Genomic DNA, 19,746 nt, shown 5'->3' on the forward strand with positions numbered 1-19,746 from the left:
ACTCCTAACACAGGTGGCTTTGCTGTACTTGACTGATACGAGCATGTAGGAAAGTGCTGAAGTCTATGAATAGGCATGCCTGCCAATGAATAATAATGACCTCATTATTAAACATGTTTACATTTCATGGCATCAGAGAAAAGAAACATCCCGATCCCCAGAGTTTTCCAAATTAATTGCTCAGGGTCTCCTGATATAAACTCTGCTAACTACAATGGCTCACCACACTTTTTAAAAATACTGCTGAAGATAAAGTGAAACCCATAGTGTACTTAGGAAAAATAAAAACAAAAATCAAAATCTTACCATTCATTTTTATGTCAGACTGCCAAGATCTTAATGAAAAGGGCTCCTTAAAAGAAATAGATATCATTCCCAAAGCTGTGTTACTGTCCATGCCATATACTGGGGTCCAATACATTGGAGAAATCACACTTCAGTAATCACATGGAGAAATGCCACTTTTTCTTCCCAATACTTAGAGGGAGGGGCTGTGTGGGTTTGATGCACAATGCGACGCGCGGTTTCAGGAAGCTCATAGGTCAGCCCTCCACACTCGCAGCAACACAAACCAAGGTCATAGTTCCTTTTTAAGGCCTGAGAAATAATACTGCTGCAAGTGGAAAAGCGTACTACTCCCTACCTAGGGAAACGTGACTATTCTTACCTCCTCTTTTAAAAGAATCATTGGAGGTAGATAACAAGCAGATCTTAGGGCAAGAAATGGAGAAATCGGATGGAAAAGGTGAGAGAAAGCTTCAGGCTGGTTTTTGAAAGGGTAAGGATGGAGACATTGATGAGCTATATTTGTGAGACAGGTAAGAGCTTGCTGATATCATAGGAACACTGGGAACTAGGTGAAGAGGCTGAGAGTCTCGATTATAAATTTAATTTTCCTACTGGATTCTACTGAGGCAGAACTTCAGGAAAGCAGGCTACACACCCCTGCTGCATTGGCAGTGTGCATACAAGGATTCTAGACAAGCATCCTTCCAGGTACCCTTTAACAGCTTTTGTTAGCAGTTGTAAAATGTCTTTAGCATCTATGTCAAGAAAAGCCTTCCTTGGTATTAGCATAGACTCCTCTATGGGATTATATGATATATGAACAGACACAATTTCATGTATTAGATACTTTTGTTTTATGTAGTTTCCTTTCATAAATGTTATGTCCAATTTTTAAGCATTAAGTCAGATAATTAAAATATTGAAAGGAAATTGAAGAGTTTATATTCCATGTATGACTCTATGAAATTAATTATGGGATAAGGAAAATAATAAAATTTGTTTAAAAATCTAATACCACTAGCACCACCACAAAGAAATTTCCAAACTTTTGTAAAGGGAAGTTTCCATAAGTTTTCTTTTCTCCCATTCTAGAAAATAGCCAGTGATAGTTTATTGTGTTTTCCCCTGGAGACCCTTCTGTCATCTGTGATTGCATTGTCTTGCACTTACTACTAACAGCTTTTCAAGACCTACAAGGAGATGTTGAATATTATACTCTTTTCTGGAGTTCTGCTACCTCGAACGAATCTCTGAGAATCCTCCCAGGTGCAAGCTCTTACATCATTGGCCACTTGAATCCGAACACAGAGTATTGGATTTTTATTTCTGTCTTCAATGGAGTCCACAGTATCAATAGTACAGTCTTGCAAGCAACCACCTGTGATGGGGGTAAGTCCAGATTCTGAGGGATACTGGGCTTTAGATGCGAATCAGATTGATCAATCCTTGCCAGGCTTGAATCAGTCATCCCACTATAAAGTTTCTGGTGTTAGAGGGAAGAGGGCCGGGGCTCAAATGCTTAAGCACCTGCTGTCATCAAGTGGCAGATCAATAAGTGGCCCTATTGAAACAGCAGCACAAGGCCCTGGGGATGGGACAGTAGCCCAGTTTGTGTCTGTTCTTTTCAGTGAAGGCTCAGTTTGGATCTGTGTTCACATCAATAAGTGGTGACATTTAGAAACACTGTTTGTGTGTGTGTGTGTGTGTGTGTGTGGTACCAGGGATTGAACTCTGGACCTTGTGCTTGCAAGGCAGGCATGGTGCCATTGAGCTAAAACCCCGGCCCAGAAACACTTTTTTAAAAAAGATTTGTTCTCAGAAGCAGTATGCTTTTTAGAACAACAGCCAAGCACAGGGAGGGCCCTACGTGAGTCACCAAGAATGGTAGGTGGATGTTCAGCCACTGAGAAAAATTGCCTGTGACTCATTTCGAAGCCAGTTAGCAAGGGGGAGGAAGGAAGGGAAGGAACTTGTGAATCTAAAATGTATTTGGAATGGGCTTTCTAATCTTTTTGGCTTTATAAAGTCTCATTATAAACATTATAATATCATTACCTCCAAAGCAAGTGTTCCAGGTCATTAGCAGAGCTCTTTAAGTATGGAACCCATTTCCCTCTCTGGTGCCAAAGGTCAGCACCTTTTGTTTATAAAATAGGATGAATAGCAAGGACAATTTTTCAACTAGTTAAGATGGGTTCTTATGATAAAAATAGGTCTTTGCATAGTTATTTCTGACATGCTTGAATAATTGTGTAATTTAACGCTAAGCAAGATTTTTTCCTAATGTTAGATTTCATCATTACCTATGGTAATCAACATTCAAATCATTTACATAATGACAATATTACATTATTAGTTCATCTTGCCTGAGTTACAAGCTAGTAACATCAAATGATTTTTCACGTTCCACCAGCCTCAGTGTATTCGAGTTCTATTGTTTGCTTAAGAAGCAAATTTTCTGTTTTCCCTCCCTACCCCCACTCACCCCAGCCCCAGCTGAGGAGGTATGGAGTGAAGGGTTGTAAAAAAGACAAATCACAGATAAGTCTGAGGGGCGCAGATGGGTGAATAATTCATCACTGTACCCCACTGGTCACATAGTATTGAAGATTAGCACGATGCCAGTGGTATAAAGCATTTTACTAGCAATTCTTAGGGTTTCTGACTGAGAATATAATAAGCCAATTTGCAGAGGACTTCAGACTGTGATGACTTCATCAGAGGAAAGCAGATAAGCAAGGACCCTTTTCGAAACCTAAATACTGATCTGCATTTAGTGTAACAAGGGCTCTCTCAGAGACAGCTGGAGAGGATGCCTCCTCTTCCTTTCATTCCAGAGCCTCAGGGTATGCAGCCGCCAGAGGTTGTCATCATCAGCCGCACAGCTGCACGCGTCATCTGGTCAACCCCCTCAGACCCAAATGGTGCCGTCACCGAGTACTCAGTCTATGTAAACAATAAGCTCTACAAGACCGGAATGGATGTGCCCGGGTCGCTTATTCTGAGAAACCTGTCTCCCTTCACTGTCTATGACATTCAGGTGAGAGCCTTGTTCTTGTTGGTGCCTAAGCTTATGAATGTGTTAAATAAAACATGCGGAGCTGTGTCTCTAAGTGGATACTCACCGTCTTGGCTACAGACTTTTTATTTGGTGGGAAAGGGGAGAGAGAAGAGGCAAATTGATCCAAATTAAATCTGTTTGCTGTGGGCAAACATGTGCCGTCTCTGGAGAGAGGATCATGATAAGATGGGAAAGGATGGCGATGGAATTCTCACTGACAAAATGGAGCCAATCACATATTCTCAATAAATCTCACCAGTTCACCTTTGCCCCCAATCTTTTATTGATCTCAAAATCACAATCAACCTGCGCATGTGGAGATGTTCTCTCCATTCCCATTCATGCTGCTTAGTAGTGACTGAACTCCTTTGATGTCAGTTTTCACTGTGTGAAGGCCCTAGATGAGGTGATACAAAACATTCTGTCCACCTCTGGCACTGTCAATTTGGCTACAGCAGGGAAGCACAGAGGAAAGGGAAGCAAACTAGTGATACTGAAGGACTGTATCTGAGGATGAAAGAAAGGTATCCATTCAACAACTGCTGCTCCATGACCACACCTATCTGAGAGTCCTTGTAGTTACAGGTTTTTGTCCTTGGAACCTTTGAGGATCTTAGGAAGTCAGGGCACCATTGGTCAAAAAAAAAATGCATTTGTATGACGAAATCTAACATACAATTTTAGCAAGTGCATTGACCAGCCAGTTCAGACACCTCTTCAGAATCTGTTAAATTTAAAAGTAGAAAAAACATAGGAAATATTAAAGTATGTAAAACACAGACTCTTATCTGCAAGGAATTGGAAATTTTGGCAAAAATGCCGAGATATAAGGAATTACAAGGCCAAATAAGTGAAGTAAACACTATTTAAGAAGCTCAAAGTTTGTAGAGAAGACATGCACATTTGAGAATTTTTAAAGAATCTGCAATCCTGAAATTTGTATGCTTTGTCAATAATTTTCAGAAGATTTTAAGCGTAGAAATTTTATTTGACCACAGAAACTTTTTGCTGGTTTTATTCACTGAGTAGAGCCACCTCTTTCCACCTCCCATCTCTGTTTTTCCCCACATTTAAGGGTGAGACATAATCATCTGGCTAGATCCAATGCTTCAGCCTACCCTACAGTGACTGTAGGCTTGACTTCCTAAAGAAATCAAACAAAAAGATCTTTGACAAAAGAAGAAAGGTGTTCAGCACTCTGGGAGGCTGAGGAGTACAGATTCCAAGTTTGAGCCCAGCCTGGGCAACTCAGAGGCTTAGCAAGACCCTGTCTCAATCTAAAAAATAAAAATAGGGCTGAGGATTTAGCTCAGTATAAAGGCCCTGGGTTCAATCCTAAGTCCTGAAAAAAAAAGAAGAAAGAATTGAGAAAGAAAAAAAAAGAAGGAAAGAAAGAAAGAAAGAACAAGAAAGAAAGAAAGAAAGAAAGAAAGAAAGAAAGAAAGAAAGAAAGAAAGAAAGAAAAAGAGGAAGAAAGAAAGGAAAAAGACTTTTTTCAGGGAATCCCATGGTTTCCATTAAGTTATCTGGGCATGGAATGTGGGGAGTGATGTTTATGTTCATGATTCTTGGAGTGCATCCATGTGCACATGGATGTACACATAGACCATGTAAGGGTCAAAGTGTAAAATAAAGGTAATGACCAAAATAATTAGAAATCTAGTTTCGTGAACAAGGATAGCACAGGGTGGTGATGGAGACATCACCCTGGCATCATCTTTGTGTTGTTGATAGAGAAGCTGTCTGAGCTCTGACAAGGTGGTATGTACGCTTCTCTTCGTCAGAACTGAGAGATCAGGGAGTGGTGAGAGCCCTGGTGATGCACCTGCCTATGCATCTTGGCCTCTGTCTGTAGAGCAGCAGGTGAGGTACAAGGTGTCCCAGAACCCCTAGTGCGGAAGGCTTCTCTCATGCCTGGTGGATGGAGCCAGTGCTGGCGGGACTTGATCAAATTGGGATCATGGAAACACAAACTCCAACTGAGAGCCCAACATTTGAATTTTCTTCTTAGTGCCTAAGATGTTCTTATTTTTGGTAACTATTTATAGTATATTTGTATATATTTATTTTTGGTAGCTCTTTATAGTCTAGAGATGCTACACTTGACATAGCTGCTGCATTTCTGGAAACTTGGTTGTTAAATTTCAGTGATCTTTATTATGATGTCAAAGATGATTTTATTGGTATGTTTACTATTTAGAATGAAGGTGTTCTATGCTATCCCCTTCTATAAAATAGCAAATGATTCTAAGGTAGTTAATGCAGCCAAGTGTCTACTCTTTTATATATCCTTTTTGAAAGGGAAAAACAATTTCAGTTTTTCATTTAACTGTATCTTCTTTTAAATTCTTATGTTTGTGTTTTATTCCCATACTATACAATATAGTTACAGCACCAGAAATATGTCCTGAGATGGGGAGTTTCAATGTTACATTAGTAAGAGTGAAAACATTTTGGCTTTCTAAAGTCAAAAGAAAAGCTATCTGGGGAAACATATGGCTGAACCTATGTAGTTTAGACCTTAAAGCTATACTAATATTTAAGTGAGAAGGCATAGGATGGGGTGAAACCCAAATCAGATATGCCAAACCTTACCAATTTAATAACCTAGTCATTTTTATTTACTCTGATTTTCAATTTACAGACTTATTAAAATATAGGCAAGAAAACACTCATGCGTGGAAGCTAAAAGAAGTGGATCTGAATGTAGTATGGTGATTCTAAGGATTGGGAATGATGGCAGTTGGTAGGATAGAAGGAGATTAAGTAACAGGTGCCAAATAGAGTTAGATAAGAGAAATACCTTTCAGTGTTCCACAGCACAGTGGGATGATGATAGTTCATCATAGCCTGCTAGATGTCTTATAAAGTTCTGGAAGAAAGAAGCTCAAAGGCTATAAATAAGGAGAAATGGTGAGATGGAATTCAGATTATCCTGATTTGCTCATTGTGTGCTGTGAATAAGCGCTGAAATACATTGAACCCCATAAATGTGTATAATTATTGAATGTTATGAAATTTAAAAATTATTTACTCAAGTACTAATCATAATATGTGGTACATATTACATAACAAAGTCAATTGAGTTGATTCTGATTTATCCCATTAAGCATCATAGAGTCAGACATTTTCTAAAATGTGAAAAGTTTATGTCATTAATTTTATTACAGCATTCTATTTTAAGTTAATCTGCCTTAAAGATATTTTTGATTTAATTGTACTTAGAGTATAGGGCCTTGATAGTGTTTAAAATTACTAAATAGTAGCTCAAAAGGGTATACTGCATCAATAAACAACATGACTTATACAGCATTGTAAGCAGATGTCTCCACTCGCATCTAGATGCAAACTGCCTTAGGAATAAAATGACTTATCTGCTAAATACAATATGCATCACATTTGCCTTTCTCCTAATGCCAATAGAAAAATCCGAGAACTGCTTCACTTAAAAGCACAGAATGGGTGTTTAAGAATCATCAGTTTCTGGCTTCCCTCCTCTTTTTATGTATGAGATGCCAAATATAAATTGACACGGGAAAAAGTACAGTTCCTCTTTGGTTATCCCCTCATTGAGAGCAGAACAATGCCATTGGTGAACGCTCCATTGGCAGCCTTTTGTATACTCACTCATCTCTCCTGCCTCTTGGGGAATGTATTCCTTTTGTATCACTAATGCTTGAGGAACCCCATTCCTAATCTTAGTTATTCCATCCTCCTCCGTTTTTATTCAGATTAGGTGGCAGAATTAAAGGGGTGAATGATGATTTTCTGCTGCGATTAAGGTAAAAACACCATTGTAGCTGGAACAAATGGATATAAAATAGCTCAGCCATATTGGAAGACTTTCTAAGCTTCATTTTTCTTCCATTATGCATTAGCATGTAGGCGATTTGTTGTAAAATGTCAAGACTTCTGGAAGATATCATCATTACACTACTGGGTTACAGATCTAGAAAGCTGTGTGGAGATCCTATTATGCTTGCAAACTGTCGCCTGAGTGGCTTCCACTCCTCGACAGTGCTCCAAGTAGATTGATGTGTCTTTCTCTTTCTGAATGGTTCGAACCAGAGACTAAAAATCACCATTCTAATCACTAAATCAATTGTCCTGAGCCCAATTCTGCAATCTACTCTGCACATGTCCCACTGGAGTCAATTAACATCAAAAATGAATATTTACTAAACCCCAGGAGACAGTGGAGTACTGGAAGAGATTTATGTGAAGTGAGGATAGCTGGATTCAGCCCATTATCAGTCTGCATTTTGAAAATGGTTGGGTTTATTCTTGTCTAAACTCATGTTTGCAGGTTGAAGTCTGCACACAATATGCATGTACAAAAAGCAATGGAACCCAAATCACTACTGTGGAAGACACCCCCAGCAACATAGCGATACCCTCGATTCACGACATCACGTCAAGGTACTGAATTTTTTTATCAGTTAATCTAAAGAACTCTGGTCATAAGAAATGGAAGTCAAAATGAAAGATATCATTTCAGCCATGATAATCTCACTTCAATGTTGCTATAAGTAGATATATAAATGAAATGTTTGATAGTATTTTACACATGTTAATCTTCACTGGACATCCAATATCTGAAACTGATTTCCCTACTTCCTCTAGTAATCTGTGACCAAATACTTAAATGTGCAAAATTCTTGATTTAAATATATTCTTTAGTAAAGCAAAGTACAATCTCAAACGAAATGACTACCTTCTAACTCAACCTCTTTGGAAAAGTTTGATTTCCATAAATCAGATTGCCCTCAAGCTAAATATATCTGCAAAATAAATACAACAGATAATTTTTGGATACCAATTACCAATTTTATCAAGTTTTTAGTTAGAATCTCTTTACTTTTCTGTATCCTTTTGTTGAGAAATGGCCATTTTGTTTGTATCCATTTGCTGAGAAATGGCCATTATGTGAAAATTAAATTCATATTTTAAAATTCATAATTAAAAATTCATAACACCACAAGGATATATGCTCACCCATGTTCATAGCAGCACAATTTGTAATAGCTAAAACTTGGAAGCAGCTCATTTGCCCATCAAATGGAGACTGAATAAAGAAAATGTGGTTTTTTTATACAATGGAGTACTACTCAGCCATAAAAATGAGAAATTAGAGACATTTATAGCTAAATGAATGCACATTGAGGTGATACTCTTAAGTGATAAATAGGACACACATGTGTAAATACCAAATAGTTTCTCTAGTGTGAGAAACTGAAAGTGTAAATAAGGACTAAAAGGTATAACAGATAATGTGAAATAGGAACAAAAGGGGCAAAGGGGAAGGGGAAGTGGGAGAGGTAGGGGAAAGGAAAGAAGGGAATGGAATTAATATGAGAAAATGGAAAAATGGAAACAAAGTCTTTGTAAATAGGGAAGGATGGAGGGGTTGAAGGGAGGGCTGGGCAAGGGGGAAAAAAGAAGAACCAAGAGAGATTATGTAAAGGTGCAAATTTCCAATGATGAATGTCATTCTACTGTACACCTAAAATGTACCAATGAAATTAATTTTAAAAATATATTTTAAAATTCATGATTAGCAGTAATGACAAGATTTAATGTCATTTCCAAAGCCAAAAGTAAGATGACAATAGTTTACCTCTCTACATCAAATTGAGGCCAAAGAAAGAAATCTGAGTGTTCCCATGTCATGCTTTACCCAATCAAATGAATCATCTTTTACTACACACGTGTATTCATGCACACTCACTACACACGCCTACACACACTCACACACACACACATTGTCATCCTTAACCTATTACCTGTTTTCATTATGAAAGATTGTGAAGGATTCTTCCATAACATACTCAAATTTCTAGGCTGGTTTTTTTGTTTTATTTTGTTTTTTTGTACCGGGGATCAAACTTGCGACCTTGAGCTTGAGAAGCAGGTGGCAGAACCACTGAACTAAATCCCTGGCTCTAGGCTGTTTTAAAATTCAGTAAAACAGTTCAAAAATAAACCTGAGGGATTTGTAGGAAAATAGATGCAACTGAGACCATAATACTAAGTGAAGTAAATCAGACCCACATGCTTAAATATCTCATGGTTTCACTTATGAGAAACACAAAATAGAAGACAGATAATAATAAGTAGGGAGATCTTTTGCAGATGAAAAGGGGAACAGAGATGGGGGCGTGGAGGGGAGGGAAAGGGAATGGGGAAAAAAATGGAAATAGAGCTTTTGCAAATAGGAAAGAGACCAAGAGTTGGAAGGAGCAGGAAGGGAAGAGAAGAGTCGATAAAGAAAAAAAAATTGCAATGTGTTATACACATATATCTATTCCTTGTGATAAATGTAATCATTATGTGCTGCAAACATGGACTAAGAAAAATATAAACTAAATAAAATCTTTAAAAATAATTGTACTGATTACAAAATAATTCAAGGTAATTATAAAAAGGTATCTACAATTTAAATAAAGTAATTATAAAATCCCAAGTAACTAGATTCATAGCTCTCCATGGCAAAATTTATATCTTGTCTACTTGAGTGTCTTAGTCACTTTCCCGCCATGGGGACAAAATACACACCTGACACTCACAACCTAAAGGAGGGGGGTTATTTGGCTCATGGATTCAGAGGATCCAGTTCATAGTCTGCTGGCTTCTAGCAGGAAGGGATGGTGAGAGTCTGGTTCAGGAGAGCACTGGTAAGCTGAGAGAGAAAGGACTGGAGGGAGAGACTCATCCAGGTCACACTGCAGGCCACCCTCCTCTGACCAGGCTGACTCCTAACAGCTGAACTCATCCATGGAACAATCCACTGTCCAGTGCGGGGGCCCCATAATCCGATCATCTTTCAAACACGTGAGACTTTTGGGGGACATTTTAGATCCAAACCACAATATTAAGTATATTCTCCGTGATGCACATGATAAACTCTCATGTATTTTTCGATATGCTAATTAACTGATAATCCCTTTGGTGGATTTTTTTCCCCACTTGTCTAAGTGATTACCCAAAATGCAAAAGGGACGGGGTGGGGGTGTATGCATGGGCACCATTATTTATTTTTTCATTAAACAAATGTGTGGTTAAAATATAATAGAAGACAAAAGTAATACAAAAGAGAATAAGGCCTGATTCCAAATTTACAAATTTCCAGTCTATTGTGGGTGACACTCCCCTAAATAAATATTTATAGAAAAATGTGAAAAGCTACAATAGAGGTTGACAATGTACAAGAAGAACATAAGAACAATTCCAACTCTTCCCAGGCTTATCGATGACGGTACCCCAGGAGATGTGACATTTTTCAGTCTTGACAATATATATGGTTGTATGTTGACAAATTCTTGTCTGTTAGCGCCCATGTGAGTCAAGCCCAGGCAAATGGCATCAGGGAATATGTCTTAGTTTACATATTTGTATAAGACTAAAAATAATTTCTAAGCAGATTGCAAAATTGAAGAAATGTTTCTGTGTCTCTAGGTTGTTTTTGTCCTTTGAGAAGATTCTTACAGATAACAAAGGAAAAATATTTTAAAGCTATAGTTAAAGACAGCTTATACTTAAAGACAGTAATGGCAAGACCATTACAAAGAGCATTATGAAAGAATAAGGAAAAGTGCGAGAGGAGACAACAGAAGGGAAATTACAATACAATTGTAGAAGCGATGTTTATCAGGAAGAAGCAAATGATTTAATACAGTGCAGAAATTTACAACCGAAGTACATTGGTTGGCAGAGGAATATAATGTCAGGAAACAGGCTAATTTTCCTGCTGAGAATCTGAGCGGTTGAGTACTTCCAGGCTTTAAGGATTATGATGAAGCAGAGAGGTAGGGGAAGGGTCGAAGCTGAAACCATGAGATTGACTGAAAGCCTAAAGGAAAAACAGTTGGCCTCCTAAGCCTCATATCTACCTATAACTCCAGCTCTTTCTCTCCCCCTACGTGGCAGTGTCCACTCACCACGACATTAGACACTTACTCCCCAGAGAAACCGAACAGTAGATGTATTAGTGCACTAGGCACAGGGGAGCTGAAGTGAAAAACAGAGATCAGGACAATAACAGAGTGAGACAACCTGAATGGTGGGATCCTTGACTAATTTCCCCAGCTCTGCTCTCAAAAGCAAGAGTCAGTCCTTAATGTCTTCTTAGAGCATAATAGACATTCTTATCTGAAAAGCAGTGACCTCAAGTTGAGTATTTCCAGACACCAGCATATAAAGATCCTTCAACAGAAAAACACAGATTGATACTTGGCCAGCCCATAGAGAAGTTGACCAATCAACAAGGTTTAATTATATATAAAGTTTCTGGCCAGCATTTTTTAATGCATCACTCTTTCTCTTTAATTCTTAATTTTTATTAGTATGGTTTGCATTACATAACGATTCCATTTATCATGAGGAGCTACTACCTGTATATAACAAAACTGAATCCTTTTCTCACCTCCTTCCCTCCTTCCTACCCCTTCTTCTACCTCTTGGGCCCCTTTCCTGTTGCAAAAGATAGATCTCCCTGTTTGTCTTCAATATTAAAAGGAGACCAAAATTAACAGGAGAAATTATTTCACAGACTGAGAAGTAATGAAGGTGAGGAAAAAATATTATAGCCCCAAAGAAGCACAAGGAGATTCTCTATCCATGAAAGAAAAATAGGATACTAGAGAAAAAGGAACAATCAAAGGGGAAAACCTCATAGATATAAGGTGAACTCTAAATTGAAACTTTGAGAAAAAAAATTGAGACATGTCCCTGAAAGTACAATAAAAGACAGAGATATGGGGAGGGGAAGTAAGAAAATTAGAAAACATTCAGAAAAATCTAATATATGAATAACAATTCCATTAAGAGAAAGCAGAAGAAAGACATAAAACAAAATAACCAAAGAAAGGTACTAAGAAAGTATCTTAGAACCAAAGCCGCTGGTGTGCAAGTTAAAAGATTCCCCAAATAGCAACAAAGTGACTGAAAGAAATGATGTGAAGGAACATGATCAGGACATTTCAGAATGCCACTTTTAATGAGCAATTCAAAAATCTTCCTGGAAGAAAACATAGATAAGTTACTTAGTACATTTGGAATTTGAATGGAATCATCAGACTTCTAAAAGTAACATTCAGTGGTAAAAGACAAAAGAATGATGGCTTCAGTATTTTTATTTAAAAAAAAATTTATTGACCAATATATCCCTGTCCCTTAGATCCATCTACTGTACAGCCAGGTGCTATAGTTAGTAATGCTCTATTTCAGTCTTGAAAATTGTGGAGAGTGGATATTAAGTGATTTCACCATAAAAATCATAGCTGGATGAAATAACATGTCTGTTAATTAGCTATATTTAATAATTCTACAATGTGTATATACTTCAAAACATCAAATTATATGTGATAAAAACATGCATTATCTGTCAATTTAAAAATTAAAACTAAAAATTAAAAAAATTCCATCTTAGCAAGTCATACTCAGCCATATACCAATTAAATATGTACTTTGACTTTAAGAAATTCAAAGAGAAAAATAAAGAGTACTAAAAATAACAAAAATGGGGCTGGGGATTTAGCTCACTGGTTCTGGCGCCTGCCTCGCAAGCAGAAGGAAAGTCCTGAGTTCGATCTCCAGTACCAAAAAAATAAATAAATAAATAAATAAATAAATAAATAAATAAAAATAAAAATAACAGAAATGTGAATAGACTGGTGTAGTCATGATAATGAATTAAGCTTCTGAAAAGATTCTGGTTTCCCAAACTTGTTTATTATTCTTTGACATTTAAAATTTGATTTTTTAATTTAGATGTAGCAAAGTCACTCTTTTTGTTCTATAGTTCTATGAAATATTGACAAAGGCATAGGGTATGGAAACACTCCTGTAATCTTGATATGAAATAATTCCATTATGTCAGAATATTCCCCCCTTCTGCCTCACCATCCTTCCCCACACTGAACAAATTATGCTCTCATCTAAATGTCTACAATTTTGCCAATTCTATTTTGTCATATAAATGAAAGCATGCAATATATAGCCATTTAAGTCTCCCTCTTTCCCTATGCACAATGCATTTAGTATTCATCCATTCAGTTTTACACATTAGAAGTCGTTACTCTTGTTACTGACTAGTATTGCATTATATCAAACCATATGTTTATATGTAGGTTTATATATAACCTTCTATATATAACCAAAAGTTAACCAAAGTTTATATCTAGGTTGAGTAGTGCTCAGTTTTTCATGATTATGAATAAAGTTGCTATAGATATTTATATACAGGATTCTGTGCACACATAGATTTTATTCATTTCAAATGGGTAAATGAGCTAGATTGCTAAACCCTAAGAAATTGCTACACTGATTCACAAAGTTGTAGTAATATTTTGCATTCCTATTAGCATTGTATGAAGGTTTGTGTTGCTCCATGGTTTGGTTAGAACTTGATTTGATATAGTCTTTTTCTGCTTCTTAAATAGCTATTTTGATAGATAGTTACTGGTGCAATATTATGGTTTCAATTTACATTTCTTTAATAACTGATGATATTGATGATCTTCGTATGTATCATTTGATATTTATCTACTACGGGAAGGTGCCTCTTCAAATCCTATACCGATTTGTTAATTGGATTTCCTGTTTTCTTGTTATTTTAAAAGTTTAAATATGTATTTCGGACGTGACTTTTGTCAGATGCGTGATTTGCAAATATTTTACTCCAGTTTGTGGCTTCTCCTTTCAGTTCACTTAATTGCATCTTATATGGAGCAAAAGTCTTAAATTTCAGTAGAGTCTGAGTTTTCATCATCTTTTCTCTTATGCATTGGGTGTTGCATCCAAGAACGCCTTTCTTAATCCATGATCACAAGTATTTTCTCCTTTTTTTCTTCCAGAACTTCTGTATGTTTACACTTTGATTTACATCTGTAATTTTTTTCATGTTAATTTTCACCTCTGTACAAACTAAGGTGTGGTTCAAGATTAATTGTATTTTGTATATGAGTTCCCAATTGTTCCAACATAATTTTTTGGAAGGAATATCTTTTCCCTATTAAATATTTTATAGAATATAGTATACAGATACTGTGCATATTTGATTAGGTTTATACTTGTTTCTTTTTTGAGGGATTCATTGCTAATTTTTTAGAAAATTAAAATCCAATTGGCCAGGGATTTAGCTCAGCGGTTCTGCCGCCTGCCTCACAAACGCAAGGACCTGAGTTCGATCCCCAGTACCAAAAATTAAAATCCAATTGCCAATGGTGTGTAGAAACAATTGATTTTGAGGTAGTGACTTTGTATTTAACAACCTTGTAAAACTCATTGGAAGTCTTAGCTTTATTATAGGTTCCTGAGTTCTACATTTATCTTCTATAAAAAGAAACTGTTTATTTCTTCCTTTCCAATATGCATGCTTTTTCTTTGTTTTTCCTGACTTATTGCACTGGCAAGTTCAAAAAGGTAGTAAGAGCATGTCCTTGTCTTATTTCCAATCTTCAAAAGAAAGCTTTCAATATTTTATCATTAGATATAATATTAACTATGAATGTTACCGATGGGAAATGTCTTTTATCAGATTGAAGAATTTTCCTGTTATTTAAAATTCACTAACAGCCGGGGATTTAGCTCAGTGGTTTCGCTGCCTGCTGCACAAGTGCAAGGACCTGCATTTGATCCCTGGTACCAAAAAAAAAAAAAAAAAAGTAAAATTCACTAACAATTTTTATTACAAATGAATGTGGAGTTTTATCAAATACTTTTTCCAAATTTTAAATTTGTATGACTATTAATAATTATAGTGACTAATTTTCAAATAATTAGCTAGTCTATATTACCTAAACAAATCCCACTTGATTGTGATATATTTTCCTTTTTACATATTGGAAATGCAATTTGCAATTATCTTGTTGAGAATATTTACATCTTTGCTCATAAAATATATTGTACTGGATCATTTCCCTTGTAATGTCTTTTTCTCTTGTAATGTTTGGGTGTCGTGTTTATTTCCCTAGGAGTTTGAAAATATTCATTTCTCCTATTTTGTGGAAAATATTATATAAAATATTATTTATTTCTAATCTACTGGTAGAATTCACTAGTGAAATCCACTTTTGCCTAGATTTTTCCTTGGAGGAAGGTTTTTAACCTAGAGTTCAGTTTCTTAATAATTTAGGATGATTCAGGATATTGCTTTTCAAGTGAGTTATGTTATTTTATATGTTCAAAAATTGGTTAAGTTCACCAAATTTGTTGAATTTATGAGCAGAAAGTTGTCTGTAGCATGTTTGTGAAGTCTTACTTGGTTTGAGCTCTTTCATTTCCAAAGTTGGTAATAAACTGTCCTCTCTTGTTTAGTTACCCTAAAGTTTTATCAATTGTGTAGAGCTTTTCAAAAAGCATCTTTTGGTTTTATTGATTTTCTACATTAGTTTTTTGTTTTCATCTATTGACTTCAGATCTTCCTTGCTTTCTTTCTTCTTGCATTGCTATTCTTTCCCTGGTTAAGGGGAGAGTTTACATTATTGGCTTGAAACCTTTCATATTTTTTTAACTTTATGCATTTTTGCTACAAATTTTCCTCCAATCGCTGCTTCAGGTGACTCATACATTTGGAAGTGTTTCGTTTGTTTAAAATGCATTTTAATTTTCTCTTGAATTTTTGATCTATAGATTACTTAGGAAGATTGTTTAAATTCCAAACACTTTAGGATTTTTCAGACTTTCCCTGTGGATTTCTAACTAATGTTTCTGTGATCTTAGGACACAGGTTGATGCTTTCAGTTCCTTTAAATTAGCTGAGGCTCATTTCCTGGCCCAGAATTTGATGTATCTCAGCAAATGCTCGCTGTGTACTTGCGGAGAATGTGTATTCTGTTTTTGTCAAGTAGTGTTGTGTAAATGTCCGTTAGGTCAAGTTGAGTGATAGTGATATACAAGTTACCTATATACTTACCGATTTTCTTCCTGGTTGTTTATCAATTGTTGTGAGGGGTATTTGAAGTCACCAAAGGTAACTGTGCATTTATCTGTTTCTTCTTTAGCCATCTCAGTATCTACCTCATGTTTCTGATGTCTTACTGTGTACTAACCCTTTGAGGTGAGTACATCTTAATCAGCTGACCTTTCATCAATGTGTGACATCCCTTTTCTTCCTTATAATTTCCTTGTTCTTAAGTGGATTTCGTGCAATATTAATATAAACTCTTTGGATTTCTTTTGATTAGTGTGATTTTTGAATGAGTTGGGATTGTTTTATCAACCTTTGCAATATTAGGCTGTGATCATCTGAGCCCTTTTAAAAATCCTCTGAAGAAGACTGGAGTTTTGTTTGCTTTCATCAGCAGATGATCAACCAGTGGCTTCCGATGGTGTTGTCAGTAGCTTATAAAATCCGTTCATTTTTCAAAATCTTTGGTATGCTTGTTTATAACTGTGTCCCACCCATTTACTTTTCACTGGCAAATTTGGGAATTGGCTGGGAGTTATGCAAAAGTTTATATTTCAAACTTCTTGCTACACTGGTTGAATATCTGCTAAGAATGTTAGGTAATCTTAATTATGCTGCTTGAAGTTGATTTGGACTTGTATTATTTCATGCATGAAATTAGGAGATCTAGCTTTCTCTTTTCTGAGATTCTCTCTCTCTCTCTCTCTCTCTCTCTCTCTCTGTCTCTCTCTCTCTCTCTGTCTCTCTGTCTCTCTCTCTCTCTCTCTCTCTCTCTCTCACACACACACACACACACACACACACACACACACACACACACACACATTTTTCCCAGCTCTCTTGGACTTCCTTTCCTGGATCATTGGCTGAAATGATAACAGTTTCTCTTGGATTGTTTGCCTTCCAATTGTCTCCTGGTTTGCAGCATTGGAACTGCTTTTGGAGCAATGAGGTAAAAGAAACGTATTAAAAAATCATGAAGATTCCCTTCCCTCATGCTCTTTGGACCACAGGGCCTCTTTTTCTTGTTCTTCAGACTAAGGAAAAACGAACTTTTTATGAGGTTTTACATTCCTATGTGGCAACAGGTACCATGTTGCTGCTCTTTGACTGTAGCATGCAGAGAGGAGTAAAAATAAACAAAGCAAAATGGGAATTTCTCCTACATGCTTTAGCTTGCAAAGCTTTTTTTCTAGTTATTCTTGCCAGAAAGATTACATTTCTTTAAGATTTTCCTTGTCCAAGTCACAGTTCTATATAAGGCTTGCTCCATGCTGGCTGGGATAGGAAGTCCCCCTCCACTATCTTTATTTTTTTTTTCTTTTGTACCAGGGATTGAATTCAGGTCCTTGCGCTTGCGCAGCAGGCAGCGAAACCACTGAGTTAAATCCCCAGCCCGGTCTCCACTATCTTTTTATCCTTGGGTTAAAGATGGAAAATAAAAGAGATAGAGAAAAAATGGTAACTTCATCCCATGACATTGCTTCGAGGTTTTGCTCCCTTCCTCATCTACCTGTTACCTTTTCAGACTCCTGGAGCAGTTATGTTTGCAGTGTGTACAGACTTTGCCATTGCACTTAGTTGGGGAGAGAGGTTGCAGTGGGCTTGCTCCATATTGGCTGGGATAGGAAATCCTCCTCCACTGTCTTTTTATTTATTACACTGTCCTCTGGCTGATTTTTTATTCCATTTTCTCCAGTCATAGAGCTAGCAAAACTTGATGGAAATCATTCACAACCAAATATTGGCATGTACAGTCTTTCCTTTCTTAAAATGATCCATTGTAGCAGAGTAGCCATTTCCACAGGCAAGACTCTTAACGAGCGCGTTTAGCCTGCCAAGCCATTAATCAAAATACTCAACACCAAAGCAGTTAGCCTCCTGTGTGCATGTTATTGTTTGTGTAATTTCATTATACTTCTGGCAATGCATACTTGCTAATTATGTTTCTATTTTGGTTTTTAAAAATCTCTTTTATGTTAGCAACATGCAAAATCAAACATGAAGCACTCCCAGAAAAATGTCAGTAGCCTAGGTTTATTTTCATAGCATTGAAAACAATTTGATTTCTCATAAAATTCATTTCTTAGATTCCTTTTTTATGTTTGGTACAAATGCAATAGTCACTAAAACTTAACTTTTACACATTTTAATACCATAAAGACAGCACTCAGCCCTGTTTGATATATCCATGAAATGCATCAAGTTCTCTTTGCCTTTGGCCTCAACTTATATGTTGCTTTTGGCTCTGTAATCTTCAGTTCAAGCCCATGTGCGTGTTATTTCTATAGTAGATAAACCAAAGACGCCACAGTACATAAATGGAGAATTATCAGATGGGCTCTTCTAGTCTTATCAGCTGCTTCTCCAGAAACAAACTGTTTCTACACTGCACTTTCCATACTTGTCATATTATCATCCGCTGCTTCTGTATCCCCAAAGAATACTAACTACTGATCGATAGCCCAGACATGTCTGGCCATGGCCTACACGTGCCCTGGGTAGTTCATTTATTTGCCTTGGTGGATTTGCTAAAGTGGAATTTAATCAATAGCTCATTCATTAATTCTGGTCCTGGAGAGCATAGAGCCTGAGCTGGACAGAGATAGCTGGCCGGCCCCAGCCTTCATTGAAATATGACAGACACTCCAGCTGACGGCTTCATGGGAACTGGGCTGCCTAGGAAGTTTACTTATTTATTCCCTGTAAAGGGAAAAGCCAAGAAAAGAACATAAACAAAGGAGACATTTTATTACATTACGCTGGTATTGCAAAATGCGTCATTTCCAGGCATAATGCTCCAAGGAAAGCACACACAGAGAACGCAGATCATGTCTTTTATTGCCTTGGATTGAAACCATGGCAGTATTTTCAGTTCCAAATCAGTTTGAGATTGTGTTGTTGAAATGGAGTCTGAACTATATCTTTCCAATGCTCACAAATAATTGCCTTAAAATTTGACTCGATATACTGAGTGACACCGATGATATTTTATACACCAACTTTTCAAAACTCTCTGTGATGGCAACATAGCCTGAGTGTTCCTGACTGCAGGTAAATGGCCATCATCAGGCATGAGTCCCCCTATATCTTCAGATTGTCTGCCTTTGACCAGAGCATGGTAGAGGTGCTCCGAGCTCACAGATGAGGAGTTCCTCCCTTGTGGGCTCACCAGGTTTGAGGTGAAACTGTCAGACTCCTATTTATTTCATACTGTAGCATTAGATATCAGAGAATCTCTTGGTTTTTTATTTTTCTCTCCATATTTTTTTCAGTAGCTGACGGCTTCAATGGAATTATTGATTTCACAATTATGTGAAAAGAAAATTTTTGAAAAGCTATTTTTTTCCTTTAATAGGGAAAACTTTGGGTTTTAAGATATTGACATCAAATCAAATTTTCTTCACTCGTATTCCAAACTCCCTCTTTGTATGGACAAATGAAAACACCTTTCAGTGTGGAATTTATATGTTTGAAAGATACAAGAAGA

The 19,746-nt window shown here is 36.7% G+C and overlaps 1 protein-coding gene across 1 annotated transcript in view; it reads left to right on the plus strand.

Annotated features, from left to right (window-relative positions):
* Ush2a (usherin) overlaps window positions 1-19,746 on the plus strand; it is a 692,185-nt gene that overhangs the window by 483,916 nt on the left and 188,523 nt on the right. The window contains exons 44-46 of the mRNA XM_013066500.3: window positions 1,468-1,677; window positions 3,126-3,328; window positions 7,656-7,768. Coding sequence (XP_012921954.2) covers window positions 1,468-1,677; window positions 3,126-3,328; window positions 7,656-7,768 — 526 coding nt within the window. The remainder of the gene's footprint in view (window positions 1-1,467; window positions 1,678-3,125; window positions 3,329-7,655; window positions 7,769-19,746) is intronic.

Source organism: Heterocephalus glaber, unplaced genomic scaffold (assembly GCF_053883595.1).
Source record: "Heterocephalus glaber isolate CG9 unplaced genomic scaffold, H.glaber_assembly_v1.0 deba00001067, whole genome shotgun sequence".
Lineage (NCBI taxonomy): Eukaryota > Metazoa > Chordata > Mammalia > Rodentia > Bathyergidae > Heterocephalus > Heterocephalus glaber.